The sequence below is a fragment of the Jaculus jaculus genome, chromosome 15 (assembly GCF_020740685.1).
Source record: "Jaculus jaculus isolate mJacJac1 chromosome 15, mJacJac1.mat.Y.cur, whole genome shotgun sequence".
NCBI classification, from domain to species: Eukaryota; Metazoa; Chordata; class Mammalia; order Rodentia; family Dipodidae; genus Jaculus; species Jaculus jaculus.
The window spans coordinates 50,648,209-50,673,391 of NC_059116.1; the positions used below are offsets into that span (position 1 = coordinate 50,648,209).

Below are 25,183 nucleotides of genomic sequence, written 5' to 3' on the forward strand. Positions count from 1 at the left end.
ATAAAGAAGGCTACTTCTTACTCATTAAGGGAATGATCCAAGAAGAGGCTATCACAATCATCAATCTATAAGCCCCAAACATATGTGTACCACAAAACAAAACCTACTTGCCAAAAATTCAGAAATAAACACCAACACCATCATAGTTGGTGACTTTAATACTCTACTATCATCAAAAGACAGATCATCACAAAATCAACAGGGAAGTAAGAGAGCTCAACAACACTACTGATCAACTAGACCCAATGGACATCTAAAGAACATTCTACCCAAATTCTACAGGATATCCATTCTTCTCAGCAGCCCATGGAACTTTCTCCAAAATAGATTGTATATTAGGCCATAAAGCCTGCCTCCTCCATATAATCAGGAAACTTGACATACTTTCCTGCATGACATCAGATCACAATGTGGTAAAGCTACAAATTAACAACAACAGATGTGCCAGGAACTCCATCAGCTCCTGGAGTCTGAATGACCCACTTTAAAACAATAGATGAGTATTGGAAGAAATCAAAAAAGAAATTGTAAAATTTCTAGAATTGAATGACAATGAGAAAACAATATATCAAAACTTAAGGGACACAATAAAGGCAGTTCTTATGAGAAAATTAATAGTACTAAATGGCTTACAGAGCCAAAATCAATAATCTAACCATCTATCTTGAGGCATTGGAAAAACAAGAAGAATACAACTCAAAGAGCTCCAGGAAGAAAGAAATCAAGAGATTAATGAATTGGAAACTATGAAAATAATTAAGAAAACTGATGAAACATAAGCTGATTCTTTGAAAAAATAAGCAAGATTGACAAACCTCTGGCTAATTTATGAAGCAAAAAAAAAAAGATGTTACAAATTAACAATTAGAAATGAAAAAGGACAGGTCTCAATAGACATAAGTGAAATTGGAAGAGTCATCAGGACATACTTCCAAAATATCTACTCCAAAAAAGTGGATAATCTGGAAGAAATACATGAACTCTTGAACACATATCACCTACCCAAACTAAACTTAGAGCATATTAATCTCCTAAAGAAACCTATCATACCCATTGAGACTGAAAAGGTAATTAAAAATCTCCCCCAAAAGAAAAGTCCAGGACAAGATGGCTTCTCAGCCAAATTGTATCAAACCTTCATGGACAAACTGAAACTAAATTTTCTCAAACTGTTCCACATAATCAGAGAACACAGAAAGATCCCTAACTCATTTTATGAAGCTAGCATCACCCTAATACCAAAACAAGACATAGATACAAGAAAATTATAGGCCTATATCCCTGATGAACTTAGACATTAAGATTCTAAACAAAATCTTTGCAAACTAAATTCAACAACATTTCAAAAGCATTATCCACTTTGATCAGGTAGGGTTGGTTTAACATATGGAAATCTGTCAATGTAATACACCACATACATAAATTTAACCACAAAAACCACATGATCATTTCAATAGATGCAGTAAAGGCCTTTGACAAAATACAACATCACCTCATGATCAAAACGTTGGAAAGAATACTTACTGGGGAAAGATTCAAGGATGTTCCATTGAGATCAGGAACAAGAGTATTGTCTGCTCTCACCTCTGCTCTTCAACATAGTACTATAAGTCCTAGCTCAAGTAATAAGACAGGAGAATAAAATAAAAGGGATAGAACTAGGAAAGAAAGAAGTCAACTTAGCTAAACTTGCCAATTTGCAGATGATATAATCCTATACTTAAGTGACCCAAAGTCAAAACTCTTGAAGGTGATTGATTCCTTCAGCAAAGTAGCAGGATACAAAATCAACAGACAAAAATCAGTAGCCTTTCTACATGTAAAGTATGAAGATACAGAAAAAGAAATTAGTGATACTGTTCCGTTTTCAATAGCACCACCACCACCAACAAAAATACTTTGGAATAACACTAACTAAGGATGTGAAAGACATATATAATGAAAACATAAAAACATTGCACAGAGAAATTGAGGTGGACTTGAAAAGATGGAAAGGCCTCCTATGCTCCTGGATAGGCAGAATTAACATTGTGAAAAATGGCAATTCTACCAAAAGCAACATACAGATTTAATGCAATACCAATAAAAATCCTAGCATCATTCTTCACAGAGATAAAAAAAAAATCTCAAAATTCATATGGAATGTCAGCAGGCCTCAGATATCCAAACATATCCTCAGCAAAAGAAAAAAAAAATTAAAAAGCCACATCTGGAGGCATCACCATACCAGAAAAGCTATAATAAAAAACTGTAGGATAAAAACAGCATGGCACTGGCAGAAAAACAGGAATATAGACCAATGAAACAGAATTGAAGACCATGAACTTTAGATCAAGTAACTATAGCTACTTGATCTCTGAAAAAGGTATCAATAACAGATTGGAGAAGAGACAGCATCTTCATCAAATAATGCTTTACAAACTGAATAATCATATGCAGAAAAATGAAACTAGATCCATACATCTTACCATGCACAACAATAAAGTCCAAATGGATTAAAGACCTCAATATAAGACCTGAAACTCTTCTCCTACTTGGAGAAAAAATAGGAGGAACTCTCAATTATATAGGAGTGGGAAAGACTTATTGAAAAAGAAAAGTATCTCAGGAACTTAAACAATCACTCAACCAATGGGATCTCATGAAACTGAAAAGTTTTTACACAGACAAACATACCATAAGCAGAGCCAATAGATTGCCCACATAATGGTAGAAAAATTTTGCCAGCTATACAACTGACAGAGGCCTAATATCTAAAATCTACAAAGAACTCAAAAACCTAAACAATTAAAAAATAAAACAACCCACTCACAAAGTGGGGCAAAGAAAAAACAGGGAGTTCAGAGGACGAAATACAAATTGCAAATACACACTTAAGAAAATGTTCAACATACATAACCATGAGGAAAATGCAAATTAAAACAATTATGAGATTCCACCTTATCCTACTAAGGATAGCAAACATTAAAAAATAAAATGAAAACAAACAATGCTGAGGATATGGGGAAATAGGAACTTTCATTCACTGTTGGTGGGAATGTAAGCTGGTACAACCACTATCAAAATCAAAATGGAGACTCCTGTCAAGGATGAATATAAAGTTACCTACAGACCCAGTTATTCCCTTACTGGACATTTACCCTAAAAGCTCCATACCTTAGTTTAGAGATATTTGCTTAACCATGTTTATAGCTGCTCAGATCATAATAGCTAAAAACTGGAATCAACCCATGTGCACATCATTGGATGAATGAGTAACCAAGATGTGGTATACAATGGAATTCTACTCAGCAGTGATAAATAAAAATTATACAATGAAATTTGTAGTAAAATGTTTGAGCTTGGGGAAAGATTATACTCAGCAAACTCACACAATCTCAGAAAGACAATTATTGCATGGTCTCACTCATCTGCAGCTCCTAATCTGGATCAGCCAGAGTTTCTGACATATGTGATAGGCCAACTCCATGCCTGAACAAAAGGTAGGATAGGGCTTTGGGGGAGGGGAAGGGTGTGTGTGGCAGGGACACAAAATGACACCCAAATAGAACTGATAACATAGAAACCTATACCCTAGAAGACTTACTAAAAGGTTGAGTCATCAACATGATCTTAAGGAGAGCACCTGAAAAGAAGGGCCCTGGAGAAGGTGAAATGAAGCCTAACCTTAAATTTTTCCTGTTTCTTATTTTTCCTTTTCCCCTTGGCACCGGCCTGTTACTCTCAGTACCAGGATGCAGTTAATATCCACAATGATCTGCTGATCAGTAAGACCTACAAGGTCTCCCAAAGCAAGACAGACTTCTGTCAGAGCACTTGATTACCCATCAGAGGTTAATGGCCAGACCATACTGTTGAAGACACCATATGGTATTGTCATGGAACATGGAGAGACCTGGCTGGAATTCGGGAGAGAGCCAGTCCCCAGACAGCCTGTCTAGTGTTGGAAGGTGCTACATGAGCTACTGGGGAGAAAGTGGCTAACATCTGTTTGAGTAACCTGAGGCTTAAGCTACTCAGAAGCAAACAACCTAATGTAATGCTCACACAAGTGCAGTAGTGGCACACAGCCATGGTGGATAACCAACTGCTCTCAGGTTGGCTAACAGATCTGCTCAGTGGAAAGGAATCCATATCTGGAACTGGGAAACAATTTAGAATCATATCCAGATAGTGATTTTGCTCTCCAATATTAATCTCCCATTAATCTTGGGCTATAAGAGGGACTACATCCATTAAACTATCTCTAAATTAATAATGCTTATCCCATTTAACCTATGATGACTTCACTCTCCATTGGAGAATCTGCTTTTGTTTTTCAGACAGGAGCAGTGCCTGATATATGACCCATTACACTTCAGCCTAGCCCCAGCTGAAACTACAGAGGAATTGGGGAAATGAGAAAGAGGGCTGCTTTCTTGGTGAACCTGATAGTAACACAAGGGTGAAGGAGACAGACACTGATGACACTCAACACCTACCAAACCAGAGATCCCGAGGCTGCTTAGAGCTACCACTGAAGCAGACTTAAAACACACCCAACATGGGTTAGGACATTTTGTGAAAGAGGGGGCAGAAAGACTGTTAGAGCCACACATTGGGACATTATTCACAGAGGCATTGACTCTTCCCCAAAACTGACTGATGCGCCCATAATGCATGACTCACAATCTCCATGGGGATGACCTGCATCCCCAACAAGGAGGGTCTCTTCAGAAAAGGGGAAGAAATGATGGAAAGGATGGTTTTGTATTTATACTAAGTATGTCCATGACTAATATAAATAAATTTAAAAATATAAAATTCCAATGATAAACCACTATAATATATTATGGTTACATAATGAGTATATAATTATTTATATAATAAATTTCAAATTGATTTTTCTATTCTATGAGGAGTAATTTATAATTTCATTAAAAAACCCTGGAGTTCATACCGGAAACATGATAAGGTGACTTTTGCCCATGTTGTTTAAAAGCTAAGAAGCAGTGTTGTTTAAGTAATGGCTTCATAGCTTCACTTGGGTGATGGAGTTCTTAGAATACTTAGATCAGCAGTAGCAATAACACTTTTTCAGGTGTCTCTGCATCCCTTTGTTCTTTTGTAGACTCTGGTCTGACTTTGCCCAGACATGGCCCTGCCATCCACTCATAGCGTGCATGATTCCCATGAAATAGGCTCCTGATGTGACTTTGGTGTTTAGATAAAACAAGCAAATAGTAGTATACTTCAGGCATAATCCTGCAGGACTAAGACAGAAGTTTGAACACTGCTAGTATGCTAACCATAGTGAACTCAGAAAGTATTTTTTCCATCTTGTGAACTAACTATAGTTCATGATTTGTATTTATATATCCAGTCTTAGCATATGATGTTACCAACAGTGAAGGTAGCATTCAACCTAGCATGAAGCTCTCACTGTGCTCTTCATGAATGAAGATCTGTGATTTGAAGTCAGACTCTGACAAGTGAACCATTAATATAGTAACACCGAACATCAGTGCCTAGTAATATTTCCTGGAAAGGACATTTCGATTTAACATGCTAGAGTCAAGCTATTTCCTCCAAGTTGAAACATTACCTTCTGGAGAGAGGAGGAAAGCTCATACAATTGGGAAGTTAAGACAACTTGCAAAGCTCAGAAAGCTGCAGGCCTGAAAAGGGCCATCTCTGGGGTTATAAAAGCAGAAAACAGAGCCGGGCGTGGTAGCGCACGCCTTTAATCCCAGCACTCGGGAGGCAGAGGTAGGAGGATTGCCAAGAGTTCGAGGTCACCCTGAGACTACATAGTGAATTCCAGGTCAGCCTGAGCCAGAGTGAGACCCTACCTCAAAAAAAAAAAACCCAAAAATAAAAATAAAAGCAGAAAACAATTACTGGCAAGGAGACTTTTCTGTGGAGTTACTGGCAAGTGATCCAGTCACTCATGTTGGGAAAAGCTTTTCAGTAATGCCTAAGCCACCCATGCTCCTGCGAGCAACCCCTCACCTGTTCTCTTATAAGTAACTCTTCATCCATACTCCTGTAAGTAACTTCTCACCTATGTTTCTGTAAGTAACCCTTCATCCATGCTCCTCCAAGTAACTGCTCACCTGTGCTCTTATAAGTAACCCTCCATCCATGTTCCTGCAAGTAACTGCTCACCTGTGCTCTTAAAAGTAACCCTCCATCCATGTTCCTGCAAGTAACTGCTCACCTGTGCTCTTATAAGTAACCCTCCATCCATGTTCCTGCAAGTAACTGCTCACCTGTGCTCTTATAAGTAACCCTCCATCCATACTCCTGTAAGTCACCTCTCACCTATGCTCTTATAAGTAACCCTTCATAACCCCTCACCCATGTTCTTGTAAGTAATCCCTTTGCAAGACTCTTATAAATAACATGTCACAAATTCCCCATAAGTAATCTATCTCTCATGCTCCCATAAATAGCACCTCATTCTTGCTCCTGTAAATGACCCCAGTAAACTCACTGGTTCATTAAATCAGGCTTGGGTAGAATTGTTTCTTTGTTCTGTCATCAGTGCCCTATCTGGGTAACTTTTTTCCCCAGGAAAAGTCACACAACACATGCATGTTCTGTGGATATCTTTTTCTTTTTCCGTATAGAGTCTCACCATGTAGCCTAGCTAGCTTTGGACTTTTTATCCTCTTGCCTTCATCTACTGCTGAGATTGTATGAGCAGGCCATTATGTTAGCTTTTAAATTGCTGAAGACTCCATACGCAGCTGACACGTAAAATGGAATGGCATGGCTGGAAGCCAGGAGAGAGTCAGTCCCCAGACAGTCAGCGTGTCTAGTGCCAGAAGGTGCTACATGGGAGACTGGGGGAAATGACCAATATCTGTCCAAGCAACTCATTGTCTAACCTAATTAGCAACAAATAACCTGATGTGATGCCCACACAAGTGCAATAGTGGCACACAGCCATGGTGAGGAACCAACTGTTCTTGATATGGCTAACTGATCCACTCAGTGGTACTAGACCCATAGCTGGAGCTGGGAAACAAGTCAGAACCATACCCAAACACAAGCCCGCTCTCCAATATCAAGCTACCATCAATCATGGGGTATACGAGGGCCTACACCTATCAAACTCTCTATCAAAAAAGTAAGTGTTATCTCAATTTTCCGGGTGCTAACTTACTCTCCATTGGAAAATCTGCTTCTCTTTTTCAGATAGATGCAGATCCTAAGGAGAGAGCTGCCCCAACATACCTCAAAAGGGGCCCAACTGAAACTAAGGACAATTAGTGAAACAAGCAAGGGTGATGTTTTCCTGTGAACCGGATACCAGCACAAAGGGGAAGGAGACCAACACAGAGAAAAATCAACTCCTACCAAATCAGAGAGCCAGAGCCTCAGAGGCCCCCAACACCTCAGCACTGAAGCAGACCAAAAATGAACCCAACATGGCTCAGGGAAATTTTGCGGAAGAGGGGGCGGAAAGAATGTCAGAGTCCAATGTTGGGTCATGATGATTTGCAGAGACATTTATCATACCAATAACTGTGGGCTAACTCCACAATGCACGACCCATTTACATCAACAAGGAGGGTCCAATGGGAGGGGGTAGATCATAGATAGCCTAAACAATGGTACCAAAATGCCTGTATTTGCTGAAAAGAAAACTAATAAATTAAATTAAAAAAAAATAGTAAGTTATCTTTTAGGTAGAAGCTACCTTTAAGTATAGAAAATTTCATAAACTTCACATTCTTGTGATTGAATTATTTCAAGAGGGAATGGCATGATTTTCTCACAAAGGTGGAACTGAACTTGGAGTCTAACTGAGTTAGGTCAGAAATCCACCAACCCCTCTAAGCATGCTCACGAGTCAGCGTCCTCCCAGCGCCATGCTCTCCTAGGAATCCTGGTCCACTCCTATCACCACTGCCAAGCTCTCCACACTGTCCTAAGAATGCCGGTGTCATGCCTGTGTCTGTTACTAAGCTTGTCATAGACTCATGAAAAGTCACCACAATCCATACTCGATTGTCTATATTTCAAGGAGCAACAGAGTTTTTTTTTCTCCAATATTTTAAGTCTGAGGAATCCATAATGGGTTCAGATAGAACAGTGAAAGATCACAGTCAAATGAGGAATGTCAGGGAAATGGAAAGGATATTAGAGTAGAAATCAAGTTTACCCTTAATTGCATTATCATTCTTGACACCCCCTTTCTTTTGGGGCAGCACTCATATACCCAACTTTGTGCTTACCCAGGATGTATACTCTTTCATCTGGTGTTGGTTGCTATGGGAACCCCCGGCATGTCCCCTCCAGAAGCAGTCCTGGCACAGCTGGTAGTTGTGACACTGCTGGCAGCGGTAACGAAATCCCATCATGCTCTCGCTGTGGCAGTAGGAGCACTCAACGGGATGGAAGACTACGGGGAGAGTAATTGAGGAAAACCAGGTAAATAATGTTTGAAGGACAAATACATCCAACAAGGAATTGTATTTTTCTGCTGTGTGCCATGATTTCGGACCATAGTCAATTCTGGCTCAGGGCAGCACTTAGTTTACCCCTGGGATCCTTTATAGGCATGTTTGGGTAAGTGGGTGGGTAGAGGGAAAGAAATGGAAGGGAGAATTGGTGTTCTTTTAACACCACCAATCTCTGTATTGCTATTTTCAATTTCTCCTTCCATCTCTTAATGCCACAGGAATGTAAATTACCCAGCTGACTAGCCTTTCCCTCACTCTGTCTCCCAGAGACCAGCACAGCTTACTGAAGACTCAGAAGCAACAATGGTTGAATACACTTGGCTAGCTGTGGGCAGGCAGCAAAGATTAATGAGATGGAAACTCAGAGGAAGAAAAAGGATGGGAAATGAAGAGGGAGAATAGAAAAACTAAAAGGAGAATTGAGTTCCTTTAAAGAGATGGAGTGAAAATTGACTTATTTAATGAGTAACATAGCTTTTATCGAACACATTTTTTTTTTCACTTCTGAACCAGAAGGACAAGGGTCCAAAAAATAATGGTTAACTGAATAACATTCTAAATTTTTCAGAAAAACTTTTGTTTTGCTTTGCTTAGAAGTTAGAACAGCCAAGGTAGTAAGGTAAAATATTTGAGATTCAAAGGTAATGAATGAATTTAATGTTGTGTGCTAAGGATTCTCAAACATAGCATCATTTGCAACCAGCAACAACTCTTGCCTTTAGTAAAATTATTTTCTGGCTGACTGAATGAAATAAAAGGTCAAGTGTGAGGGTTTGGGAGATTTCTCAGTGGTTAAGATTGCTTGCCTCACAATCATGAGGGCATAGGAGGGTCTGAGACTGTCTGAGTTCATTTCTCCAGAGCCCATGCAAATGTGTAGGTGTTCACATATGCTGTGACCCAGGCCTGTGGGGAGTGGAGAGACAGACTAAGAGGAGGATGTCCAATATTTTTTTGGCTTCCCATGCATACATGAGGTACACATATCTACATGCACATGTGTATACTCCACACATGCCAAAAATAAAAGTGAGATGTGGAAACAAGGTCATAACCTGCTCTGGGTGAGCTTCCCTCTACAGAAGCACCACAGTCCTCTTTTCTGGCTCTTGGGAAAGACAAGAGTGAAAGAAAGGAGAGATGAATCCAGGGACAAGTACACAGGAAAACAATGACTGAACAGAAAATACTGATGGTCAAGACTGACATGACAGCTTTATGACTGTGAAATGACTATTTCTGAATTGCTAAGTGGAAATCCAAATTCATCCTGCCTCATTGCCTACAGCTTGATCACTCCTGTCTGTGCACATGTACAGGTGGCTTTGAAACTCTGCAGTTGTTAGTAATTACAAAGAAACAAGAAAGCTCATCTTTTAAATTTTGTCTACAGGCAAATCAGGATAAATTCTTGACATTAAAAGAGAAAATAAAGTCACATGTGAAAAATTATCAATTAGCATTTCAAATGAAGCTAACTTTCATCCCAATGTATAGTAAATAAATATATAGACATTAAGACTCTAGTAAGAGACATAGCATAAAGTATTTTCTAGATAAGTCTGAAGAACTATTTGGAGCATATGGCTTAAGATGAACAAAGTGTGGTCATTTAAATATTTTGCCATTTCCTCCTCTCTCTTCCTGGCTGACTGCCTTGAGAGAAATGGTCAGTGCCATGGAAAATTAAAATCTAAAACAAACTCTGCGATGTGTAGCTCTTCTTCTGTTGCACACATGTAACTTGTACCTGACATGTACACAATGAGATCCATATGTTTCAGCATTGATAGTCCTAATTTTGCAGTGTTCCTATAATGTTTTATGGTTAATAGTTTATGGATCAGGAAAACAAGTTGGTCCTAGTATAAACAGAACCAAGAACCACTAAGTAGACTTATCTAAAACACTGTCATGGTATTCCTAATTGTAGACACAGTAGTCTAATTTCAATAATTTAAAAACTGTTGGCTCAGTACTCACCATTTTCTACATTGGCCAATCGATGCAGAAGAGGCAGCCAGACCAGACACTGTGGGGGAGGATCTGACATGAGCGTGTCCAAGAAGCCATTTAATGTCACTTTTTTCTGCACAAAAGTCAATCACAACAATTTAGGGTAGAGAAACATCTGAAATTATCTGCTATGGAAACATCATTTGTGATTAAAGAAGCAAAACACTGGATTAACATTAGACCTAGGGAGAAACGAAAATTGCCAAGTGTGGTATTATACAAGATCAGCATTGGAAACATTAGTTGTCCTTTTATATCTATACATCCATGAGACTGGATTATCTCCAAGAGTGAGTCAGTGGCATTACCAGGAGAGTGATGCTAACAGCATGACTTTTATAGATAAAGGACAGTGTGAAAATAATAAGATGACAGCTTGAATTCCTCCACAGAATATTACTCAGTTGAACATCATAGCACACTATAATGTAAACAATTCATCTTCTGAGCTATTTTAAATTGCCTGAATACTAAATACTTAGTGGCTTATGTGAAGAGGTCTGCTGTATTTGTGAATAGCAAAAATGATATGTTCATATGCAGAAAACACTGCTTTATTTGAAAAGTTGAACTAGAATAATAGGATGGATAGAATATTAATACTTTTTGTTTTTCAAAATATTTTATTATTTATTTGAAATTGATTGGGGAGAGAAATGTCATATCTTGCAAGCAAACACATTTAACCACGGGGCAATCTATCCAGTCCTAATTTTAGTCCTAAATAAATAGAGCCTTATTTGGGCTCACAGTTTATAATGGCCCTTGTGATTCACAAAGCAATTGTTTTGGGACCCATTAATTAATCCCCTATTTTGTAGTAATTTTCAATCTTGTTTTTCTTCATATGACTTAATAGTTTAAGCTTTCTAATAAAATATATAGTATATTATTAAGTTTAAATAATATTTTCAAGTATCAAAATTTATATGTCTATAAGATTGTTTATTTTTCAAAATCATTAATTTGGGTGGTATGGACTTTTTCCAGTGAAAAGTGGATAATGGGGATCAAACTCAGGTCCTTGTGTGTGCAATGCAAATATTTTAGCCAGAAGAGGTATCTCACCAGCCCCTAATTGCACAGACTTTTCATTGAAGGGGTCTCTTGAGAGGGCATACCTAATTATTTTGGTCTTTAAATGACTGTTATAAAAACAGGAAAAAAGTAAAGTGTTCATATTGAAAAATATTTTATTTATTTGAGAGAGAGAGACAAATAGAGTGATAGAATGGGTGTTCTAGGGCCTCTGGCCACTGCAAATAACTCCAGACACATGTGTCACCCTGTGCATCTGGCTTTTATGTGAGTACTGGGGAATAGAATCTGGGTCCTTAGGCCTTGCAGGCAAGTGTCTTATCTGCTGAGCCATCTCTCTTGCAAGGGGAGTACAGGAGCAGCGAAACCCACCTGCGAGTGATCACATGGGAAGCATGGCAGGCCAGAGGGGGTTCCTGGGTGAGATGACACAGGAGCAGAGATGCATCTGATGTGGCCAACTCATTGTACACAGACATAACATTTATGAGTCTATATAAATGTGGCAGTTTTGACATCCCAGATGATCAAGTAAACCAAAGACTGACAATTTTGACTATTTGGATGAACTGATTCCTTCTGTGTGGTGGTGTGATTCAGGTGTTCCCCACAAATGTACGTATTCTGAATGCTAGGTTCCCAGCTGATGGAGATTTGGGAATTAATGCCTCCTGGAGGGAGTGTATTGTTGGGGGTTGGCTTATGGGCGTTGTAACCAGTTTCCCCATGCCAGTGTTTGACACACTCTATTGTTGCTATTGTCCACTTTATGTGGGCCAGTGGGTGATGTCCACACTCTGCTCATGCCATTGTTTTTCCTGCCATCCCTGAGTTAAGCCCGTAAGACAAAATAAGCCCCTTTCTCCCCAAAAGGTACTCTTGGTCAGGTGATTTCTGCCAGCAATGTGAACCTGACTGCATCATTCTCCTAAAATTTCTTTTGTTGTTTCCCCTTTGCATTACTGGGGATTAATGCTAGGGTCTAATATATGCACAGAATGTAATCTACTACTGAGCCATGCTCCCAGCCCTCTTCTTGAGTTCTTTTTTTTTTTTTTAATTCTAATTATACAGACTTCTTTTCTGTATATGTGTATGATGTGTTCATGGGTGTATGGACTCATATGTACATGTGGGTGGAGACCAGAGGACAACTTTGTTATACTAAGGGCCACCATACACCTGTTTTTGAAACAGACTCTTACTGGCATGGAACTCACCAATTATGCTAGACTGGCTAGCCAGTGAGCTTCAGGGCTCATCCTTTCTCTGTCTCTCCAGCGTTGGGATTAGAAGTACATGTCATCATGCCTGGGTTAGTTTGGTTTGGTAAACAATATAAACAAACATTCACTGTATGAATTTATAAAACACCATCATAATGGTCTGGGAATGGGCAAGTGGTCTTCCTATAGAGTTATAAACTGGAGAGCCTACAAAACTAAGTACCTTCCTTGCAACTTCTTCAGTTGAAGCACACCCCTGTGCCATGTTGTGGACAGTTTATGTGGCTGTGCTTGTCATAAGTCAAACTACACAGATAGCAATGTGGCATGTAAGGTGACTCCTTCTCTCCTTTGCAGAACATTGGTAATGCTTGGTGTGGGGGCCAGGAGTGTCTCATTTGGGGCTGAGTAACTATTCAGCCTTTTGGTGATATCATGACAATAATGTTACCAAAAGTGTACGTTGTTTTGAGGTTAGGCTAGACAAAAGAAGTAACTAGCATGGTATCTTGCTTCTTAATGAACACACTATTATTACTAGATATTAGGTTAGTTACTGGTTAGGCTAATTACTGGATCAGAAGTCATTTGTTAGAGGGTAGGAAATATACCACAGGGTGTGGTTATGAAGAAGTATTTGTCCCAGCATCTATAAGTGTGAATGACACACAAAAGAAGAATAACAATTGTTTGAATTATTTCCTTAAAAACCTCACCTGCTGGGAGAAGCAGGATCTAGCTGACTGTTCTGTGTAACCAAATGACGGACCTTCAAAAACTGCTGTGGGTAGTTTGAGAACTTCCCGAAGGAACTGGTCATATCGTCCATAAACCATTACTCCACTGGAGTCAGAGATCATTGAGAAAATATCTGATAAAAGAAAAAGGATGAAAATATCACATGAAAGTTCTAAAATATTGGGTCAATGTGTTTTATGCATATCATACAAAATGTGGCAGAATAAGCTTATTATTTTATGGAAGAATGATATGAAAGCTAATTACTGTTCTGAACTATTTACAGTATGGAATTGTCTATAGTGCCTTTTTTCATCTCTTTTTCTTTGAGAAAGGATCTTACCTTATGTCTGGTATGCTTTTGTAGATGATTCTGGAACAGTAATTTGGGTAAAATTAACATAATTTGATAAGACATATGACATGATTTTGCTTTGAAGTTAATTATTGACTCAAATACATATCAATAGATGCAATTTTTATATATGTGAGAAATGTGCTGACCTCACTGAAACACACTGAAATTTTTATTACAAATTTTGGGGTGTTATTACAAAAAATTTTGGGGTGTGTGTGTTTTGGAGTACATATGTATGTTTATCTAACTAGAACCTTATCCATCTATACGATTACCAAAATTTGGGACTTTGGTTTAATATATTTGAAAGTGAAAGATTCAATATTGATAATGGTGTAGCAAAAACACTTGGTTACATTTCTACAAAAGCAGAAAATTTTCTATAAATCTCAGTGTTCAGAGAAACAGCATTTGATTTATGGGAAGGGTCTTGTGACTCATTTGGTGAAAGGGAAGTGTGACCTTATAGATGATTGATAAGGTAAAGTTGGGTCCCTAGGTTATTCTCCAAGGTGCTTCTGGCTTCTGATTTTCTGTGTCTGCCACTATGCCCCCTTAACGGATATTGACGACATAATTTCCCAACACATCTCATAATTTCTCCTTGGGAATCACTATCAGAAATTAGTTACCACCATTTTAATCAGATTTTTACTAGGTTGGCACCATTGTTGTTGAGATAAACTGTGATAAGTTCATTGTGCAATCACTGTTTATTTTGAGTTTAAATTTTCAGCAACAATATATAATCTAACCTGAGGGCATTGCTATCAGATATTATGCATAATACAAACTTTTATTGGATTATGTTTTGAGGATGTGAATTGATTCTCATTTTCTTTAAATATTCTAGCTATAAAGAATTTCTACTATATTTTAAATACTATATTAATTATGAAATTTTAGAAATTCCATCTGAGGTTAATATCCAAAATATACAAGGAACTTGAACAACTCAATAGTAAGCCACCTGATTGAAATTGGGTAAAACACTCAAGTAGATATTCCTGAAAGAAAGTCTACAGATGCACAATAGGTGCTTAAAAATGTACACTGCCAGTAATCATGAGGAAAGTGCAAGTCAAAACAATCTTCAGATATCATGTTACTCCAGTAAAAATAGTAATATGAAAAAGACAAAAGATAACACATCTGTAAGAATTTGGAAAAAAAAATGCAGCCATCATAGAAAACTATATGGAGGCAAATCAAGAAATGTTTTATAAAGGAATGTGGAGACGATTCTCAGAAGCTTAAGTGTTCACAACTCAAGCCTGATTACTCTAGTTTGATTGTTTCCAGACTACACATTTTCCGAAAGCCAGAAGCTATTGGCAGGTTTATGTCATCCCAACATGATGATGGTGAGTTGGGAGGTGGAGACAGGAGAATTTCCCAGAAGGTTGTGGTGAGCACAGCAAAGAGTAACATCAGCAGAGCAAGATCCGGAGAGAGTGACAAACCTTGCCTCTAATGAGGTGGAAAGTCCTCTGACATCCACGCTTTACACACATGCCATGGCACACACTCCTGCACTTCTCACATACACATACAAATATTTTTTAATTAAAACTTAAGTTACTACATGACCCAGAAATCCATCTCTTGAGTGTATATCCAAAGGAACTGATATTACTATGTTGAAGAAATTCCTGCACTTCTATTCTTTGTGCAACATTATTTACTATAGTCAAGATCACAATCAACCTGAATGAACATTAAATGATTGAATAAAGATATTGTGAACTATTATCCATCCATTAAAGAAGGACATCTTGTCATTCGCAATAGCACAGATGAATACAGAAGACATTATATTAAATAAAATAAGTCAGCCACATAAAGCCAAACACTGCATTGTCTTATATGTATGTGGAATGTAAACATGAGAGTGTAGAATGGTGTTATCAAAGGCAAGGGCACTAGAAGTGTGAGGGTTGGAAGCCAAAGAATACAAAGTCACAACTCAATAAAAGGAACAAATTCAAGAGATCTTTTGCACAACACAGTGATAGTAGTTAAAGAAACATGTGGTAGTACAGTTACAAACAGATGTGTTCTCATCACTAAAATAATTATATTTAATGATTCATATGGTCATTAGACAGATCTAATCATTTCACAATGTATTCATTCATTAAAGATAATATACAATAAACTCATAAAATTTTATGCTAATTAAAAAATAAATTCAATCTCAGCCAAAAACTATTGTCCTCCTCCATCTTAGCAATTTTGTGTACTTAGTGAAAATCCTTGTCTATCTTGGCAACCTTGAGTACTTAGTGAATTTTATTCCATGTTTCATTAACACTAGTCAAAAATAAATAAAAAAGAAGCTGCCAGCAGGCAAAATCTGTTATGCAATTCCACATTTAGAAGTTGAAAAATTCCAATGGAAAGAGACAAAAGGAAATTCAGGCAGAATAAACTGACTTTTGTTTTTTTATAAGATCTGATGAACATCTTATTTGTCTTGGCTGGATATAATAGATTCATCCAGATTCTCTTCTAGGTTCTAATATTCCAAGCAAGAGTACATTTTGAAATGTAGCTAGGATTTTCAAATTGTCAACAAGCAAGCGTACATTTTTCCCCCTTAAAAACAAGTTTATTGATTTTTGGTTTTGCTTTTAAGTCTCCAAAGAAAAATCTATAAGTTTACAAGGGTACATTTTAAAATGTAGCTAATATTTTGAAATTGTCAAGTAAAATAATTTGGGTAACCTCTTGTTGTGGTTTGAATGTGAAATGTTCTTGCAGGCTCCCTTGTTTGAATACCTGGTCTACAGCAAGTATTGTTCTCTTGGGAGGCTGTGGAACCTTTGGGGTAGGAGGCATAGCTGGCAGATATCACCTGTCAAGTGCAGATCTTGGAGAATATTGAATCTCTGGTTCTAGCCCAAGCTCTCTGCTTGGTCTGCCAAGATCTGATCAAGCCACCTCATGGCCCCACTGCCATGGACACTAGAGACAGTCCTGCTACCATGCCTTCTCTTCCATCTTGGACTATATTCTTGAACTGTAAACCAAAGTGTCCTTCCTTCCTTAAGTGGCATCTGTCAGGTATTAGGCCACAGTACAGAGAAAAGTATGCAGCAAAGTCAGGAGGAGTACCAACAGTGGCTTTCCATGTACTCGAAACTAATGTGAATGCTATTTGTGTTGAGGGCACAAGGAATAACCAAACTAAGCCTGCACTACTGCAATTAATAGGAAGTGACTATTAATGGATACACAGGATTTTTATTTATTTATTTATTTATTTATTTGAGAGAGACAGACACACAGAGAGAAAGACAGATAGAGGGAGAGAGAGAGAATGGGCGCTCCAGGGCTTCCAGCCTCTGCAAATGAACTCCAGATGCGTGCGCCCCCTTGTGCATCTGGCTAACGTGGGACCTGGGGAACCGAGCCTCGAACCGGGGTCCTTAGGCTTCACAGGCAAGCGCTTAACCGCTAAGCCATCTCTCCAGCCCCACAGGATTTTTTTTAATGAAAGGACTCTGAAGAAGATACTAAAATGGTATATATGCTTGTAATTTAGTGTTGGATTCTAGGTGATATGCTTGAAATATAAAATACATGTGTATTTATATACAGTAAGGAGGAATATTTAAAGGATTACATTAGTTAACAGAAGAAAAGCACTCAGAATGCTTCACATATAAGACATAGTGCAGGCATTTTAGTAAATTTTAATATTAATTTCATACTGCATTTTCTATCATTGATTTTATTCATATGTCTCCCCAAATGGAATTTTTATTTATTATTCCAAATGATGTCTTAAACTGACTTTGAATTTCCTCTACTACCATAGCATGAAGATACTTTAGAAAAATTTTTATTCACTGATTCATTCAACTAATAACAACCTGGAACATGCTAAATGTGTAATGCTGTGAGAATCAATGAGTATACAGAAAAACCAGGATGTTGTGTTGTTCTTTTCCTCTGAGAAGCCTCAATGTATTGTGGGTGAAGTTAGGGCCAAGAGTGAAGGCTGCTAGAGCTTAGACAGTATAAATCAGGGGAATGGGCTTTAGGAAACACAACCAGGAAACAGGACAAAGTGGAGGGCAAGCAAGGTACTCTGAAGGCTCTTTGAATTGTCTGTTGAGGCAGAGGTGTGTGAGGGGGGCATAGGCACCAGGACAGGATGGAGGTGAGGCTAGATATAAACAGCTTTGTGAGTTGTGCTAAGGAGCCCAGATTGCCTCTGGAGGATACTAAGAGAGAAGACGAAGAGTTTAAAACAGGCCTGTGAGTTAGACACACTCCCCTGGAGATAGCTTTGGACATGGACCAACCCATTCAGTGACAGAAATTCAGAAAAGTCAAGATGTTTGCCACAATGTAGGAAAACAAGTTGTTCTCAGCAGCTGTGGACATCCCATAATCCTTCAGGTTTATGATAATGGACCTGGAATTCCTTAAGATTTGAACTGTCCAGAATACTTATTAAACTGTAGTTTATACTCAGACAAGAACAACTGGACAGAAAAGGCGTCTATGAAGTCAGTTTATTTTAGGGGCCCTGTCATATGCCTGCAGAGAGTACCCTTCTTCCCCTAGGCTGGATCCCCAATGCCACACAGTGGACTAGAACCACACTACAAATGCCCTATGTACCAGCCAGTGGGGGCCCCAGTTATTAGAAAGTAGGATGCCATGTGAAATTGGTGTCCCTTTTTTAATGGATTTTGAAACTTTCAAAACAGGTTCCATTTTTCTATATTTTTCTCCTTTTGTTTTAGGAAAGTTAATTCTTATTGCTTTGTTCATCACTATGCACAAAGAGAGAAACAAATATCAAACTAGCATACCTGGCACATGAGCTTAAAGTGAACTAGAAAAATTACATAAGGGGAGCTGGAGAGTTGGCTTAGTGATTAAGGTGTTTGCCTGCAAAGCCAAAGGATCCCTGTTCGATTCTCCGGGACCCACGTAAGTCAGATGTACAAGGTAGCACATGCATCTGGAGTTCGTTTGCAGTGGCTGGAGGCCCTGTCATGCCCACTCTATCCCTCTCTCTACCTCTTTCTCTCCATTAAATAAATAAATAAAATATATTAAGAAAAAATTTCCATAAGGGAAAATAAAATCTCCAAACCTTGAAAAAGTCTGTATCTTTTCATCTTATTTGTTCTTATTAGAAAAGTAATGCAGAAAAACATGACATGTCATGATGACCATGCCAGCTTTGTCACTGAAGTGAAAGGAAACTGTAGAAGTGCCCATGTTCTGACACACGAAGTGGCAGGGCTGCTATGGGGAGGGCTGCTTACATCTGTCAGTCAACAGTGGTCATCCAGACTAGTATTTCTTGTGACTTTAGGCTATTCATTGCTTTCAGTCAAATTTCTTTCAGTCAAATTTCCTCCAGTCAAGTTGGAAGCCACTAAAACCATCTACTTGGGTTTATCCATAGGAAGAGTGACTCTTCAGAGACCAAGGGATGCATAGAACTGGGACTCAGTTATGTCAGTGAGGGCAACATAATGTATGGTGGCCAAACTGTTTCTCTACAGAATGGTAATGTGGTCTGCTGCCATAGCTGGTGACCTCACTGTGTCTTCAATGACACCCTGGTTTAGTTACTTCCTTTAATTTATAGAGGAGGAATAACTTTGGCCACTGGAAAGCAGTGCTCACTGGGCTTTTTGGAGTGTTATAGGACAGGAAGGCAGAAAGGATTATAAGATTCTCATTGCTTTCCTTTGAGTTCCAGGACTTGCAGGACAACTGCAAGGATTCTGATAACTGGGAAAAATATGCTTAAACCTACATGAGTTTCATAAGTGTGACCACACCATTAGTTGCTTGCATGACAACAATTTTTTTTTTTTTTCATCCTGACTATCCTCAAATTTTTTTCCTGTACTAAAGGAAGAGTAGCTCTTCCCAGCCCTGGAGGTGAACACGGATGACACCTGACTATCATCATGATTGTGCTTTACCTCTTATCTGGAACTAGTGAACTGGTCTGAGATCAGTAATGAGACTCAATGGGGAAGGTAGAGCAAGAGGAGGCTCCTGGAATTTCTGGTTTTCCTCCTCGTCGACGAGAAAGACGAGGTTTTGGAAAGCTAAAGAATGGGAAGTGAGTGGCTCCTCCAGGGCGCAGGATTCATCTTCTGTGTGAAAGCCTTCTGTCATTTGAATGATGGGTTTTCTTATTTTAATATGGGATTATTTTATTCAGATGCCTTGTTATATAGCACTGAGCCAGTAATAAGAAATATTTCTCACAATTTTATTTTTTAAACATGTCTCCAATGTCCTTAGCATAAATGGCTAATTGTTACATAAAGTCAGAAGCAGGTCCCAAGGGTTTATTACTCTGGTGGATTTTCTTAACCTAACTTTGAAGGAACTGCCTCCTACATTACTCTGAAGCCACTTAATGGAAAGAAGAAAAAGCCATTTGTTCCAGTACCTTCTAATTTAACCTCTACCTCTCAACCAAAATCCAAGATAGGTAATTTTGAATTTCTCTATCTCTTAGGCACATCAAAGTGAAACTACAATGACCCTCAGGTTTGGTGGGCTTCCATGAATCCTGGTGTGTTTGGCTTTTCCATGAAGGAAGTCTCTGAAAGTGAAGGAACCTGATGATTCCCGGGGTTTTGTGGTCCCCTTCTCATATCTAAGCCAATTAAAAAGCGTTCCTCCAGCACATCTAGTGGATTCCAAAGGAGCAAATGGTTTTCTGAATCTTCCTTCACTCTTTTCTTGTTGATGACCCAGAAGCAAGAGGCACCCTCAGAAGCTCTGAGCAGAGGAGCTGTGGGTAAGATAGTTATAGCTAGGGGCACCCTACAGGAATTGAATAAAATCCCAAATTGAGGATGTGGAAGGCACAGGGCTTCAGAATTGAAATCATATTCTCAGAGCAACTTAACAAATTGATGACATGGCTGGGGTTCCCAACTCCTATGCTGTGCATTGTGTAACATACTATAAACCAAACTCCTAATGTTGAGGGCAAAGGACAGAGCTAGATAATAGTGGAAACATCATTTTAAACTAGTGAATGAATGAGAACTCTGTTCCTCCCTGTATTCTTAAGCATACTGAACTAGAAATTCTGGAGGTTAAACCCAAATGCCTGTGTTATCAGAAGCCTCACAGGCTGCTCTGATGCCAGCAGTTTGAGAATTGCTGATGTTAAGGGTAAAAAAAAATTTTAAAAATTTAAATTAAGGCTTAAGTTATCACCTCATCTTAGCTGTGTGATCTACTACAACTTGATCGGTATTAGCTTCTTTATCTAAAACAAAAATCTGATAGTGTTGGTTGCAAAAACTGTAGCCTTTTTTTTCTGGTGTGTGTGTACATATTTGTGTGCATGTGAAGGCCAAAAGACACCTTTAAGTGTCATTACTCAGACATTATCCATATTTTTTGAAACAAAATCTTTCACTGGCTTGGAATTTGCCACACAGGCTAAACTGGCTAACCAGTGAGCCCTAGGGACCTGCCTGCCTCTGCCTACCCAGTGCTGGGACTATAAGCACACTCCACCATGGTCAGGTTTTTTCTTTTTCTTTTTAAACAATGCTTCTGAGGATGGAACTCAGGTCCTTGTGCTTGAAAGGCAAGCCATTTGCTGACTGAGATATCTCTTCACGCCTAACAGCAGAAGCACATACCATGACAAAATGTCCACAAGGCCCGCAACCACTCATTGTTCTTCAGTTACCATGCTTCATGGTCAGAAAGTAAATTCTGTTTGTACCATCTCTGTAATTTAATTCCTAGGTCTGTCTTGTGCTTTGAAACTTTGGAGTTCCCAGTGCCTCGAGTAGCTCTGGTCAAGGAGCATGGGGAAATACACTAGGAGCTTTGGTTTCTGGGTGTCTTAAGTGGAAGCTTGCCCACTTTGGCCTTTGTGTCATTATGCTGATGAACTACCTGTGAGGTAGCATGGTACAATGAAATGGAAATCATATCTATCTCACCTTCATATTAGAAAAAATCTAGTCAGTAATACTAAGCAAGTAATGAAAAATGATTCATATGTAGAGGGGACTGTTCATGGCATTAACATTTACCTAATAAACAAATATAATTATTAAAAATTCAAAGGTCAAAAAAGACTTCATATCAAATGGCCCTCAGAATTAGGGAAGACACAGATGGACAGAAGGACATGGCAGGACTAAGGGGGAGGAAATGAGACACCTAGGAGAGAAAGCAAAGAGAGAACAAGTAATAACTTACATCTTAATTTGTCCATGATCTTCCCTCCACACAGTGTAGCCAAAGCCATTTTGACAGCAAATACAGAGATTTTACCATGGCCTTCCCTGTGTGATAATAGAAAAAAAAATGATGTAATTTAGGATGTTTTCTATAATGAACCCTGACACTTTCTGTTCTGTAGAGATGACAAGATGCATGATTGTATGCATATGTGAACACACCATTTTAGAAAAGGCTGTGAATATAGTTCAACACATATTTCTGTGAAACTGTCTATTCAATGTTTCCTTCTTTAAAAAGATATCAGAATCATTTAGTTGATTCTTTATATGTCACTTGTTCAAAACATGGGCTAGAAGCCAGAGGAATCTTCATTACTTCACAATGGATTTACATGCAGAACAAGCTCTTTACTTTGACTTTCATAAAAGGATTTTATGCCAAAAGTCTCAATCTCTGTAATTTATTTAAGCAGACTTCAGAAATTTCGTATTCTTTGCCAGAGAATTATTGAATTTGAGGTTAGGCTAATTATTAGGGCTTTTTAATCACACACTCTTTTCAACTAATCATTTTCTAATCATAAGCCAATGCAAGTGCTTATGTGATACATTTACTTTTCAAAGTCAGGTAGTATTTCAAAGGGTCCAAAAGTAAGAGCTCTGTTTGAATAATTCTGATTCCTCTTAAACTCACAGGAATGCTACCAAGCCTTTCATGATTCAGGAAGCAAAGTAAACTTGTCCTTAACAACATGCTTAAAGGACATACTCTTAGGAATTAGTAGTTCAGTGAAATATCTCCCAGCTGCAGTAAACTGCTTATTCTTATTCCTTGGGATCACAATGAATATCATATTTGAAATCCATTGGTAAACGGTTGCCATTCTTAAGAATGATTAAAATTGTTATCCAAAATACAAATGTGGTTGAAAGGTCTTTATAACTCTTTAGTACATAAGATATTTCATTTATATTAATAAGATTCATAAGCCTGACATATTGGATGAATATGATATAATCAATGATTTGGCTTTATTTCTCTCTCTCTCTCTCTCTCTCTCTCTCTCTCTCTCCATATATATATATATATATATATTTACTTGAAAAAGTTAGAGAGAGAGAGGGAGAGAGGGAGGGAGGGAGAGAGAGAGAGAGAGAGAGAATGGGTGCACCAGGCTCTCCAGCCACTGCAATGAACTCCAGATGCATGTGCACCTTGTGCATCTGGCTTACGTGGGTCCTGGGGAATTGAACTGAGGTCCTTTGGCTTTGCAGGCAAATGCCTTAGCCACTAAGCCATCTCTCCAGCCACGATTTGGCTTTATTTCTTACCATTTGTCATTTGGCATTCATTTTCTGTCGTTCTTGGCATACCTGAAATGCTGCTCTTCCAAATGAAAACTAACCATGCATATTTCTAAACCTGGCTTATAATTATTTATTTGAAACATCAGCATGGGTATCTTATGTGAAATGAGGTGTGTTCAAAATGTAACTCATTATCTTTTCAAAGACCTTTTGTAATTCTCAGACCAACCCTAACACTAACTGCTTTTCTCCCTTTATGCCCCTACTAGTTCGTGTCCCCATGTACTTAGATATCTCAAACCAACTTCTGGGTCAGGGATCATCTTTGATTTCATGCTCTCTCTAAATTCACTACAATCTTGAGCAAATGTGTAAGGGATCAAACATACTTCCTAATTATATGTTAAATCCATTCCCTTCTATCTATTTCCACACCCACTGCTTCTATCTGCTCTTGTTTTAATATTATGAAACTTCCAAACTGCTCTCTCTGCACACTCAAATCACACCTTTGACAATATCTTCCCATTATACAGTACCCTCATTATCTCCTTTTGCCTGTGGGACCAAGTTCTCACTCCTATGTCACTACTAGCTGTCTTCTCTCTCAGCTGTTACTGCTGTACTGAGTACTAAAGACTAGAGTCACACTGTTCAATGGCTCAGGGTCTCACCCTTATTACCAGAGCCTTCCCAAGATTCTTGCACTCACTTTTGAGGGCCTTAGTCAATACCAACACTCACCTTGACCTGGAAACAACATATCTCTTTGGTAGGGAGATAGGCACCCTCCCCTTCACCTTTACTTACGTCACATCCTCCATACAAACTAACCTTGAGCTGTTTATTTATATGTTTGCAATGTGACATGAGTCTAGAATGTGAGATTCTTGGTGGCAGAGATGATTCGTCTGAGTCAGATGAATTTCTAGTGTCTTCTGCTGTTGTTTCACTCAGTTAGTGATCAATACATTTCATGTATTAGTGAATGGATATTAATCATTGCAACTGGCATTCCTTTGATTTTGCATGTCTATTCACTAGTCTGCTTACTAATTTTAGAGTGGGTAGCTTTAGCAAAAATACAGAAGTTTTGTGTAAACTGCCTTATTCAGAATTATTCTAAGTCCCCCGAATCACAATTGCATGGATTTAAAAGGGCTCAACTGAGCTGGGCCTGGTGGAGTATATTGTGGCATTACTGTTAGGCACTACCACTCCTGGTTCAGCTGAATGTTTGTTGTTGTTTGGTTTTTTTTGTTTCCCCTTTTTTTAAAATGATTTTATTATTATTAACAAACTATTTCATATGGATACATCATGTGTTGGTACCTTCTTTTGTCTTGTCCCTGCCCCCATTCCATTGGAGTCTTTTTATTTTTTGTTTTTTGAGGTAGGGTCTCACTGTAGCTCAGGCTGACCTGGAATTCACTATGTAGTCTCAGGGTAGCCTTGAACTCACAGCAATCCTCCTACCTCTGCCTCCCGAGTGCTGGGATTAAGGGTGTGCTCCATCATGCCTGGCATTGGAGTCTTTTTAAAAGCACATCTTCAATGAATGTCACATGTTGGGGCAAATGAGGGGAAAGATTTTCTGCAGGTCTTTGGCTGGGTTCTAAAGCAAATACCATTACTTAAACAAGGTCACTATGGGATGAGGAGTCTTATTTTGTTGTGGAAAAGAAGTGGTATTTAATCTAGATTCCATGCAACATCTGTCTTTTAAGTTTGACTTAATTTGCTTAACAGGATACTCCCGAGTTTCCTTCATTTTCCCACAAGTGACATAATTTTTTTCTTTCTGGTTGGATAAAACTACATTGTGTGTGTGAC

General features: G+C 38.5%; 1 protein-coding gene across 26 annotated transcripts in view; it reads right to left on the bottom strand.

Moving 5' to 3' along the window:
* Dtna (dystrobrevin alpha) overlaps nucleotides 1–25,183 on the bottom strand; it is a 425,345-nt gene that overhangs the window by 81,039 nt on the left and 319,123 nt on the right. For all 26 annotated transcript variants that reach the window (XM_045134780.1, XM_045134782.1, XM_045134795.1 and 23 more), the window contains 4 exons: nucleotides 22,059–22,144; nucleotides 13,450–13,604; nucleotides 10,437–10,542; nucleotides 8,226–8,392 (listed from right to left, as the gene is read on the bottom strand). In XM_045134780.1, coding sequence (XP_044990715.1) covers nucleotides 8,226–8,392; nucleotides 10,437–10,542; nucleotides 13,450–13,604; nucleotides 22,059–22,144 — 514 coding nt within the window. The remainder of the gene's footprint in view (nucleotides 1–8,225; nucleotides 8,393–10,436; nucleotides 10,543–13,449; nucleotides 13,605–22,058; nucleotides 22,145–25,183) is intronic.